We start from the raw sequence: 12,910 nt of genomic DNA, 5'->3' as shown, positions 1-12,910 counted from the left end.
CTCGTACACACGTTAGCCAAAGGCTCCTGTGGCTAAAAATGGAACTTACAGTCAGCCTAGTATCAAAACGTGTACAGTCCTGAATTGTGACCTGAGTGGTATTCATTGTATGACAATTGGGGTACTGTGTCTTTAGTATAAATTGCCATCGCATTTTTTGATTTTGATGTCAAGACAAGAGTGCATGAGATCTGAAACTCTGTGCTGATGGGAGTTTCCTAGCCATATAATTATTAACTTTTTTCTGTGAGAAGAGCTGAGCAGCTTCCACTGACAAATAGGTGTGTAAAGATAAAATCTTCAGATTGTTATTGTAAAATCATCATCAAAGGAACGTTCATCTGAGCAATTGTAGTTTCTTGGTTTGTGGATACAAAATTAGGCAGAGCTCTGTGCTTCATTTCGATATTTAAAGCAGAACAGCCTCTGAAAATCTGTTATGTATCAAATCTTTTATTTGAGTATTGCCACAAGACTGTAACTGGCAAGAAAAACTGCCTTTTAGTCAAGGAAAAAGAGAAATATCCAATTTTTCTCAAAATAGTTTCTGTAAAGGACAATGCTGAGCTTTGTGTGTGTGGAGTTACTTTTCACATACTTCTACTAATAGAATTAGGATATCCTGCATATTTTGGAGATGTTCCTAACTGTGTATGTGTGCGATGAAAGCCTCTTTGTTCTCAATCTGGCATTAATTTACATTTTGATTTGTTAAAAAAATCTACTCCATCTCTGAAGGTAAGCCGATTGTAAAACACTGGGGGAAAAAAATAAACAATTTATTATATTTTTATTGCCTTTGAAAGATATGTGCATGTAGTCCCAGACTGTCAGTTCTCAAATCTCTTAAATTCTGCTTCCTCAGCATAGTTCTTTACTGAGCTGATTGACCAACATGGATAATTGAACATTCAACCAACAGCATACATCACACCTGCTCACTTTGCCCCATTACCTGTATATTGGGTGTAACTAATTAGCTTGGCAGGACCCGAATGGCAATTTATCTCATTTAGATTTGAAAATGCCTTGTTCTAGTGATGACAAACGACATCTTTATGCCATGATACTGGGAGAAACAATTGCATTTAAGGTTGAATAACTGAAATACTCCAGTTAATGAAGTCTTTATTTGACCATGAGTCAAAAGTCAAAAGACATTGTGGCAATTTTTTAAACTGTCAGAACACTGCAGTAGTTCATTTCTGTTTTATAAATGTACACTTTAAATTCAGGTGGCTTAATGCCTGTGTGTGCATGATGCATGGTTAATTGTATTCGCATTGACAATAGGACATGCTGATTGCGTTGTTTGTAGGTACTGACAAGGTACCATGGAAGCAGCCCTAAAAGAAAAAGAAAACTTCTTGGCCAAATTTCACTGAACTGAACATGACTTGACATGACTGAAATTTTGTAGTATAATGAAGATAGTGGCTAGTTATTAAATTCATTTTTAATACTGACTTCCACATTTTACCGATCTTGAACCATTAAGGTAAATACATAAATATACTGGGAAATCACCTCAAAGGCACAAGCTATGCAGTAGTGCTGTATTACCAAGGAGCAGGATATGTAATACTATTATTATTTTCATGTTCTTATTAATAATTCATAGACTGTTTTACTATACTGGTAATCAGTGTGCGAAGACATTAAAATGAGCTAAATACTGAGGGCCAAAGAAGCACCATTTAACAGTCAGCACATTATAGCTGCACAGGTACCCCATTATATGTTTAAACTTAGCAGATGACTTGCTCTAGCAAATTCCTTGACAAAGAAAAGATGGCAAAATTGTAATGCTTGTGAATGTCCTATCTCTTTCCATTTCACATCCAGAACAATCCTCAGTAGATTGCTACAAGCACTCGACATGGCACCATTATTTCCCAGCAAAAGGAAAACCCTATAATTACTCCAAGCAGCAGTAATTTGGGTAGCCCTAGTACTGTTTCCTGCTGGTTTTAAATTAGTAGTTAATACTGAGACATATTTTTGTCATGAATGTGGGGGAAGACAGGGTCCCTACATTTCTCAAGTGTTTTGTCCCACTACTTTTGCCATTTTCTAGCTGCCTCAGTATTAAAAGTGATCCCAAAAAATTCCCTTGACACATTTAGAGTGGACAAAGCCCCTCCATAACGATATGTGGTTTCAAAATAAGTGGAAAGCTGCCCACATGAACCAGTAAAAAATATTTGTTGCTGCTGGAAGTTAATGATAAATGATAGATGTCTTGTCTTCCTTAGTGTTCCTCTGCGAGTTCACTAAAAGGTTCAGAGTTATGCTGTTGTTGATGTCTATCTAACAGTATGGCTAATTTCATCTGGAAATGAGGCCCAGTGGCAAACACATTAAATAATGCTGCAGCTCACTAATCCCAGTCTGTTGCTGCTGGGACTGCTGTGCAGGCTTCCTTCTGAGGAAAGGCACAGTTTGACATGAATAAAACATGAGACCAGTTTGGACTCAAACACCCTTTTCCACTCAAAGTGGGCTTATGTTATGGATACACTTTTGAGAGTGTATTAAATAGTTTTTCTTTCCAATCTGGCTCCTTTCACCATTTTTACCTGTTCTCCAGCACTTTGGAAGAATTTTAGAATCAGCTGTTCAATACATGGCGCAGTGCAGCTATTGAATTTTGAAGTACCAAGAATCAAGAAACTGCATACTGCAAATGATGTGTGTATTTGCATCACCATGCATTCAGATGTGTCAGAATAAGGGTATGTACTCTGATGTGAAAGAATTGTATAGTCTTGTCATACCAGTGTATGATTTTATATTGTCATTTATCTGGAAGGAAAAAGAGTTGTGGGAGGCTTGGTGGCGCAGTGGGTAGCGCTGTCGCCTCACAGCAAGAAGGTCTCGGGTTCGATTCGCAGCCAGGCGGCCAGGGTCCTTTCTGTGTGGAGTTTGCATGTTCTCCCCGTGTCTGCGTGGGTTTCCTCCCACAGTCCAAAGACATGTAGGTTAGGTGAATTGGAGACACTAAATTGCCCTTAGGTATGAATGTGAGTGTGTTTGTCTGAACTGGTGATGGACTGGCGACCTGTCCAGGGTGTTTCCCCGCCTTTCACCCTATGAGCGCTGGGATAGGCTCCAGCAACCCCCGCGACCCTAATCAGGATAAGCGGCTTAGATAATTAGTGAGTGAGAAAAAGAGTTGTGCACTTTCATTACAACTTCAATGACGTGAGGCTGAATACTTTGCTCATTGGCACAACAGTAAATGACTTTGACTTTAAAAACATAGCCAGCCTCCATCCAGTACCTAGTTAATGATCCAGAGGCTTCCAGATGCTAGATCATGGCCTTTACCTTGAAACTGCAGTGCCACCCTACCTTTGTCTGTTCCCTCCTTATTGCTAATGATGGTCAAAGTTTCTTCTAAGTATTCACTATTAGCATGTGATAAATGCTGTTTTAAATGAGACATTAACTGAGATGAATTAGGAGAGTGATTAAATTTGATACATGCCCTGTCAGAATTTACCTTGGAATGACCCATTTATTCTCAGCATAGCCTTCAGTAATGGAGATGTTAAATAGTCGATCAGCCTTTTGCTTATAGACTTACACACAGATGGGTAACTCAAAGTTTGCAGTGAGATGAAACCAATCGATATTTAAGGTCAACGCAAACTGTATTGTGCAGAGAATAGTGTTGTCTCATGAGAACTGAACACCATAGCCGTTTAGTAAGTCACACATATATGCCAACTAATTGAATGTGTAATGACTTTCTGTCTCAATGACTCATTAACCAGCTTGGGAAGCATAACGAATTAATTGCTGACCGTGATTTACTGATGAAGCAGGCACTTAGTGTCCCATGACGCCTTTAAACTGGGACTTAGACGGAGCAAATTATGTGTATATGCAAATACCTGAAGTGACTGAGTAGCTGTCACGCTTGTGGTGTGGTGCAGGACCCAAGTGCAAGACACGATGGTTGATGGTGACAAACGGAAGACTTTACTTGAACTGAAGATCAAAATACAGTGCAAACTAATAACAAAAGCCGATAACAAAAAGGTGCAGCATGACAGAGTGCTCTAAAACACAAACAACGATAGACAAAGTACAAGGCAAACACTAGGACTTAAATAGAAGGAGAACTGAACAGGGCAACACAGGATTGGATAAAATTAACAAGGTAATAATGAGACAAAACAGGAACAGGTGAGGGGCGGAGACAGACAAAGAACAGGAGCACAAAGACATGGCAAACCAAAAGTCCAAAATGGCGGTGCAGGTTGTGACAGAGCCCCCCCCTTAAGGGGCGGCTCCCAGACGGCCCAAAAGAAAAACAAAGTCCAGAACAGACCGGGTGGGTGGGGGGGCGCACAGAGGGATGACCGAAGGTGCTGCAGCCGACGGGCCCCCTCTGCGGCCGAGCAGGTGAGGGGTTGGCTGGAACAGACTTTCCAAACCGGCAGAGGAACAGGAACGGAGCAGACTCTTCAAAACAGCCTCGACGTCGGCTAGAGGGCTGAGCTGGGTCGGGGAAAGGGCCTCGGGAACAGGACAGGGCGTCAGCACGGGAGCTGACCTGGGCCGGGAAAGCGGCCTCGGGAACAGGGCAGGACAGCGCATCCTCCATGGTGCGCCAGGCAGCGCATTCCTCGCGCTGGGCAGCGCACTCTCCATGATGCGCCGGGCAGCGCATTCCTCGCGCTGGGCAGCGCACTCTCCATGGTGCGCCGGGCAGCGCATTCCTCGCGCTGGGCAGCGCACTCTCCATGGTGCGCCAGGCAGCGCATTCCTCGCGCTGGGCAGCGCACTCTCCATGGTGCGCCGGGCAGCGCATTCCTCGCGTTGGGCAGCGCATCCTCCGTGGTGCGCCGGGCAGCGCACTCTTCATGGTGCGCCGGGCAGCGCACTCTTCATGGTGCGCCGGGCAGCGCATCCTCCGTGGTGCGCCAGGCAGCGCATTCCTCGCGCTGGGCAGCGCACTCTCCATGGTGCGCCAGGCAGCGCATTCCTCGCGCTGGGCAGCGCACCCTCCATGGTGCGCCAGGCAGCGCACCCTCCATGGAGCCTTCGGATTCACTGCTTGAAGGGGATTCAGGGTGGCAGAGACAGGAGACCCAGGAGCGGACACAGCCCTAGAGATGGTTGGGCCCAGCACCACAGTCCATGTGGTGCCTGGGTCTAGGGCTGGGAGCCCCCCCCCAAAAAATTCCCCCCCCGGGTTAGGGGCTGGAGAACCTACCGAGAGAGGGAGCCCCGCCGCACCCAGGTCAGGAGCTGGAACCGTCTCTGCCCGGGAGACAGGAGTGTCTGCTGGGTCCTTGTTTGGTCTATCGTTCTGTCACGCTTGTGGTGTGGTGCAGGACCCAAGTGCAAGACACGATGGTTGATGGTGACAAACGGAAGACTTTACTTGAACTGAAGATCAAAATACAGTGCAAACTAATAACAAAAGCCGATAACAAAAGGTGCAGCATGACAGAGTGCTCTAAAACACAAACAACGATAGACAAAGTACAAGGCAAACACTAGGACTTAAATAGAAGGAGAACTGAACAGGGCAACACAGGATTGGATAAAATTAACAAGGTAATAATGAGACAAAACAGGAACAGGTGAGGGGCGGAGACAGACAAAGAACAGGAGCACAAAGACATGGCAAACCAAAAGTCCAAAATGGCGGTGCAGGTTGTGACAGTAGCCCAAGAGGTCATTGTGAGATAGAAGGAGAAATAGTCTACTATGAGAAAAACTTTAATTCACCTATTGCAAATGAATGCTAAAAATTTACTCTCAGAATCTTCTGAAAATGTGTTTGTCTGCGTTTGGGTTTGGCCTATCTCAGTATATTAATAATAATCTAATATAATATAATCAAATCTCATCAAATATAGTCTATTCTAATGTTTTCTGTTCACCACAAGTAGATGGAGAAGATGACACAGTCATGCAGTGTATGCTGGAGAAAATACTTCCACCACAAGAAACCTCTTGAGAAAGTCTCAAAGGACCCAGGTTTGTCTAATACCACTCAGCTGCTGAAAAGTCGGTACAGATGAAAAAGCTGTTGTGTAAGGGATTCTGCCTCAACTTTGTCCACTTGAAGCTCCCTCAAGCGTCAAACTGTAGAGCATCAAGATGCGTCACAGCAAACGCAGTACAATGTTAGAAAGTCTTTAGAGTATGTGGTCTATAGAAACTTTCATAAATCAAGAAGATCAGTGTTTGGAGTTTTCTTCCTTTCCAATATGACGGCTTCTCTACTTTTTTTTCCCGTCTTTTGTCTGTTGCTAGTTTTTAACAAGAGGATTATGAGATCACTGCGATTTAAGTGAAGTTCTCCTGTGAGCGTCCCTCATTGCTCTCACCTCCACTTGAGAATCGAATCTTCAGAGAAAATCATCTAACCTAAAACACACAGAACATTGACAAGAGTTTCGGCTTGCAAGCGAGAATAAGTTGAATAAGATAGAGGAACAATGTAAAACAAAAGGGGTTTAAGACAAGTACAGCGTAGGTATGCTTCACCATGGTAGTTACACCACTATTACAATGTCATACAAAATGATACATTAATAATCTTGTGGTCTTTGCTTCTCCAAATGGACGATCTTGTGGGTTGCCCCTGCTGTGTCATATTCACTGAGGGTGTGATCTGTTCCCCATAATTACGCCTCCTATTACTGTTACCGTGGCTGGCGAAGGGAAGAGAGAGGGAGCTGTGGAAAGTCGTTCCTCATGATGAATGCAGGTGTGCCTGAGAGGAGCTCATTGTGAACGACTTGAGAATAATTACTGAAAACGGGAGAGAGGCAAGCCTCACCCCTCCCAAACCGCAACAGCCGTGAGAACAATTAGCGAAGAAAAGGCCACGTCGCATATCTGTCATTTAGCCTCTCTAGTTTTTCCTTTCAAGTGGAGATACAGGAAGGGAAAGATTTGTGGAGCTTTAATTGGAGCAATTTCAAGGATGAATCACACCCATGGGGCTACCCTCATTTCCAAGGGGATTCTTGCATCTCAACTTAACAAAAAGTAAATTCGATAAACTCTTCTACAGTCTTCAAAGTTGTTTGTGCGATGGATCAAGTGTAACCTGACAAACCTTAAAACTCATCTTGATGGATCCCCATGAGGCATGTTATGTGGTGATCTCAAATATTCATCTGACAGTTTCTTTGAAGTTTTGTAACTAGAATAAGAAATGAAACTGCCAGAATATGCCACCACAAATTTTGGGTACAGCATTTTGCATCTTAGCAAAGGTTTATAGGCATTTTTAAAGAATCTGTAGGGAGGATAGATGAGGTACGATATCCTTTTGGTTCTGACAGATGGAGCTATGGTGTTCTCTTGATGTTCATTTTCTTTTTTTCAACTCAATCTTGAAGGTTGTGAAAACCAGTTTTAGACATCTTTTAATTCACACGGTGGTTCACAGGCAGAAGGTCATTTGTTTTTCACTTGACCCCTGCTGTTGTATGACTGGTATGTTCAGGACTCAACGCCCTGTAGAGCCTGCAGCTGTGTTTTGCCACCCATGTAGGAGGAGTGTGCTTAAACTAAACTGCAGGGCTACTGTTTGGTTGGGCCAAATCACCTTTGACAGGAAAGAAGGGGAAGGTGATGTTTTAGGTTGACCCTACCAGCCTGTTGCCCGTTCCTGACCTTGACAGCTGATTCTGGACTAGTTGTAATGTTTTTGATGCATAAGTACAAATAGGCCAAACAAAGCTCAGTTTTCTTTTCATGTTTTAATGAAATATTCTCTCACCTCAGTGGCTGGGCCAGTAGTGTACATATGTAAAATAAGTGTCCTAATGTGTATTTGGGAAAGAGAAATAGTTTTTTAGTAGTAGTTGTGAAGTAGTAGTTTTTTTGTAGTAGTTGTGGGGTTGTTTAGTAGTATTTGTGCGGCTGTTATTATAGTAGTTGGTGTAGACTGTTCTTTTCCACATATGCTGTGTGTTTTTGTCTTGCTTTCATTTAATCATGCATGTACATGCATGATTGTCACTTCCACTGTATATAAACCAACAGATATCCGATACTTGATTTACAGGGATGAAAGAAAATCGTTCGAGGTGCGGTAGCCTTCTTTTTATGTAATGGCTTGTTCAGTTGCTCTTTCACACTCTCTTATGGAGCTCGAAGTCAGTGGCATTTTTCTCTGAAAGACTCTGGAGCAACAACTAACTGGCTCTGCTGGAACATAGAATGTTAATGCCAACTTCCTCAGTGATGAAAGCCCAAACAAAAATAAATGCCTCTCTCTCTCTCTCTCTCTCTCTCTCTCTCACTCTCTCTTGCACTCTCGCACCCCCCCCCCCCCCCAACACTTCTGAAGAACAGCAGCTGGACACAGAGGACAGTTAGATGGGTGCTCTCGTGCTGCGGTTGCCTCACCTTTGATCTAAAGCAAGCTGGGGCTGGCAGGTTGCAAATGATATTTGAAAACTTTGGCTGGGCTCAAGGTATTTCTTTCAGTGTTCTGGCATAGGTGCAAATTTTGACCTTTGCCAGACTTTGTTTTCAGTCAGTACAAGTTATTCCCTTCTGTGTAGATCAGGATGATGAAGGGTAAGAAAACTGCTGAAATGTTGAATAACTTGATATAATATAAATATAGTCAGACAGTTCTTGTTCTACTTACAGTGTGTAAGACATGTTCATTTGGTCTGAGGTTGTTTGGTCTCCCATCAACATTTTAGAGCAGCCAAACTGACATTTGACTTAATATGTGTAAGGTCACAGTGCACGTTTACTTTGGCTGACTGCACTGTCTGAGTGTAGGATACTCTGTGAGTGGAATCAGGTTGAGTTGTGGAGGTAGTGTGTGTGTGTGTGTGTATATATATGTATGTGTTGTGTGTGTGCACATGTGTGATTTCAGTTTCATTGATCTCATACCACAGATTTACCAAAGAATAAATGTTTAAGTAAATTTGATATGATTAATTGAGTTATTATGATAAAAATGACCAGAGGACCAGACTACAGCACTTGCATTGACTCTAAACAGCACAATTATTGTCTGCTACATCCCAAGAGAGCTCATCAAGAAAGACCTATGGGAGATGAGAAGTGCAATGGAAAAATGATCAGTTTTTAAATATAAATTTGACATAATTTAGAGAAGAGAAATGCAGTGCTGTATTGCTTTGTTTTTGTTTCTGTACAAACGTGCTCAATTCTCATATCTCATCATTCAGTCACCGCATTTTTTGCAGATGTACACTGAGTAACTGGATTCTTTTGTGGAAGCTCTATCTCACAATTTAAGATGGACAGAGTGAGAGACAGAGAGAGAGAGAGAGAGAGAGAGAGAGAGAGAGATTTGCCTCAAGTTTGCATAAAAAACCTCTGAATAATATCGAATGGTGTGTAATACTTTCATCTGATGCATATGTAATAGCCTGGAGCACTTTAGTCCACTGATGTAATCTGCAGGTGACTTTGCCTGTTCTTTGCTGTTCAGTCTCACTTTCAAATAATGAATAATGCAACCCAACCACAGCATAATATGGATTTATGTTGATAAGAGCACAGGCATCTAATGTGATTAATAATGTGTGTGTGTGTGTGTGTGTGTGTGTATGCATTATATTCTGCTAAATTATATGTTTTATTCCACAAATACATGTGACAAATGTATTTATGACACATTGTGTCATATCAGTCTAAACACACAAGGACATTAAATGCTTAAGGACATTATTTCAAAATAAATCAATTAATATATCATACACTGCATGAGGTGAAGAACGAATATGTAATCACACACACTTCACTATTTTGCCTGTTATAGGTGATCTGGTGTCACGTGCCATGCACCACCTCCAGCCTCTCCACATTAAGAACCCTAGCAACGGAACCCCTGTGCACCAGAACCGTCCTGCCAGCACTGTCCACTGGGAGCCCGAGGCCCTCTATACCCTCTGCTACTTCATGCACTGCCCCCAGATGGAGTGGGAGAACCCCAATGTGGAGCCCTCCAAAATCACCCTACACACTGAGAGGTGAGGACTGTAAACAAACACACTGTATGGCGATCATATTTCACTTGAACTGCATCACTTCGGTCATTCAATTCAGAATGTATTAACTATTCAGAATGTGTCAAACTTACATATGAAATGTTTTTCTACAAGGTTTATCAGGACACATTAAACTCAAAATTAGAGCTGGATTTCCATTTGGGTTTTTTTGTAGCAACTAGCATTTTTTTAATCTGTGAAACTCTATGCGCCTTTTTGCAAGTTGCTCTAGATAAGAGACTAAATGTATACAAGAATGTGAATGGCTCCAAAACAGAGGTGGAAATTCTAGTAAATCATTTATGTTCTGTTGCTACCCTGGTTGATATCCTACTGGGTTGACACACAAATCGTACCTGTGAGCTGGTTCAGGGGGTTGTTAGTGGACTATATACAAGTCATCAGCAGGCTAATGGAAGGGGAGCTAAGTGTCTAGATTTTAAGGCCATAATAATGACTTTTTAGTGTAGTGAACCCTGAAGACACTAGACTTCATCAGGTGAGTGATAGAGAGAGGGTTTTAACTGTGTGTTTTATGAGGGGATCTTTGAACTCCCCTAGAAAGTGCGAACCAGATTAAGGAAGCTGCCGCACCTCCTTTTCTCCTAGCTAACAGAGCTCCTCTTAGACTTGATAAAAAGACTTTTCTGGGGAGAACAATGCTGGACAGAAAAACAGATCAGTGAGCTTCAGGCATCCCTAGAGAAGGCTGGTCTTGTTTTCCCCATTCCTCACCATGAGAACAACCTATGAGAAATGGGAAGAGCTTAAAGTAATAGGAGCAACGGAGAGATAAATGAGATGGGGTTAGAGAAAGAGAAAGTGGGAGACCTAAGGTCAAAATCATATGTCCACAGGCATGAATTTGAAGAAGTAAAAGTGAAATAGTGAGGGAAAGAGAGAAGAAGTGAACAAAAGAGAAATAGATGTTCACGTTCCTGACTCAAGAGAGATAGAGACAGAGAGAGAGAACAAAGGGAGGGGGCGTTTAGGTTTAGGCCTTAGATTCATGTCAGCAACTGAATGAGTATCTGTTGATGTGTTCAGTGACATTTCCACAGTCTCGATTAGAATTGCATGCAGGACAACATGAAGGTCAAATACACTGCAGTGCTCTCCTCCACTTCTGTCCACAACAACAGACAAGATGCAGAGGACTCAGAGTAAATGGTTTGAATGACCAATCTTTGCTGCTTAATGGCTGTGATATTTGGATGAGTACTGAGTCATTCTTAAAGCAACACTTGGCCTCAATTTCATAACAGAATTTTGTTTGCCAGTTGCCCTGTGGAAACTGGAACATTTTCACTTTAACACATATCACTATTGGACAGCTTTTTTTCAACCTCTGCAAGTTAAAAGACAATTTCTCTCTACTTATTACTATCACGTATTCAGCATCTGAACGTGTGAAATAGTCATCAACATTTTTTTTTCTTTTTACCTCTGGTTTCATAAACAGTGTACTTCAGTGGTAGGTGGAGAATCACAGTGAATGTTTTTGATTGGTTATTTAGCCCAATTAATATTCCTTTTATAAAGCCTGTCGCTCATATTTGTTCATCAGTTTTACATTTCATCACATTTCTGTGCTGGGGACTTTTGTTTACCAAATTCTCCAGGTTTTTGACAAAAAGCAGAACAAGGTTTCAAGCCACACAGGGCCTCACTTTTAATTCCAGAATGGAATGACTAGGAAATGTGTTTCTGGGTTCAGATGCATTCTCTTTGCTCAGGAATGGGTTTGAAGGGAGGGGCTGAGTGAGTAACACATTAGTCAAACGGGACTGATGTTGAGAGCATTTGTGGTTGGTTTTGGTGGAGCTCAAATTCCTGGCACACAAAACCGTGGTAGGTAGGTGTCCGGGGAGGAGAACTGCTGATTATGTATGGAGCTAGATTTAAAGGGGCAGCCCAAAAAGTGTGGCAGAACAATTATAATTCTAGAAATTTATGGAGTTCTTTTTTAAATTTCCATTGACATGCTCCATTTTAGCTCAGTGATTTTTACTAAGGCCTTGAGGGTGATCTTTTGTAGTTTATAGTTCACATGGTTTATGGCATTGTAAGAATCCTTGGACCCTTGTGTTCCAAACCAAACAATACAAATGTCTGATATGTATACATGGAACATAAAGAACAGTTATGACAATGTTATAAGGCTGTGTTCTTTGTAGCATGTAGGAGTGCCATTAACTGTGGTGTCATTGTTTCAGAACTATGATTTCAAGAATAAATTAGATGCATTTTAAATCTTAATACAATTCTTTAGCATGCCAGTTCAGGTCTGTCATGTTTCAGAGTTATTTGGCAAATGAAAACTTAACATTTTCATTGTCTCACTATCCTGTCAATAATGCCGCACTTCTCTCAAAGCCAGTCAATTCGAAGGTCAAGTGCAGTTTTTTCTTGCTGCATCTCATATTGAGTGCTGTGTAGAAATAGTTTCTCAATGATTTCCATATTATAATTTGAGATTCAGATACATCTTCAGGAATAAAACACCTCTACCATAATGAATGGCAGATTAAAGACCTCTGACATAGAAAAAGCTGGCTCTCATATTTTGCCAATTTCAAGCAGTGCTAATTAGAGGCAGCTTAGCGATGTTAATTAGAAGCAACAGAAATCCAGCTGTAGAGTTTACAGTTATCTTTGTGAGATGCCAGCCTCTGAGTACAAACAAAAGAGATGTGTGTTTCTTTTCCCGTGAACAGCACACGCAGCTGAAAATATTGTTTCGAGCAGAATGCAGTCTCTTTGGAGACTTCCCATGATCTGCCGGTGGGAAAAAGCAGCAGTGGATACATTAATCTGGCAACGCATGTAAAATGTACTCGGTCGGGACCACACACATACCTCAAAACTGAGCATCACGAACTGAGCTA

General features: G+C 41.9%; 1 protein-coding gene across 2 annotated transcripts in view; it reads left to right on the top strand.

Moving 5' to 3' along the window:
* Positions 1 to 12,910, top strand: part of btbd11a (BTB (POZ) domain containing 11a) — a 94,603-nt gene that overhangs the window by 69,561 nt on the left and 12,132 nt on the right. For both annotated transcript variants that reach the window (XM_030780047.1, XM_030780038.1), the window contains exon 3: positions 9,794 to 10,004. In XM_030780047.1, coding sequence (XP_030635907.1) covers positions 9,794 to 10,004 — 211 coding nt within the window. The remainder of the gene's footprint in view (positions 1 to 9,793; positions 10,005 to 12,910) is intronic.

The sequence above is a fragment of the Chanos chanos genome, chromosome 1 (genome assembly GCF_902362185.1).
Source record: "Chanos chanos chromosome 1, fChaCha1.1, whole genome shotgun sequence".
In the NCBI taxonomy this organism is placed as follows: Eukaryota; Metazoa; Chordata; class Actinopteri; order Gonorynchiformes; family Chanidae; genus Chanos; species Chanos chanos.
The sequence above is the reverse complement of the archived record's forward strand: the minus strand, read 5'-3'. Positions and strand labels throughout refer to the sequence as shown.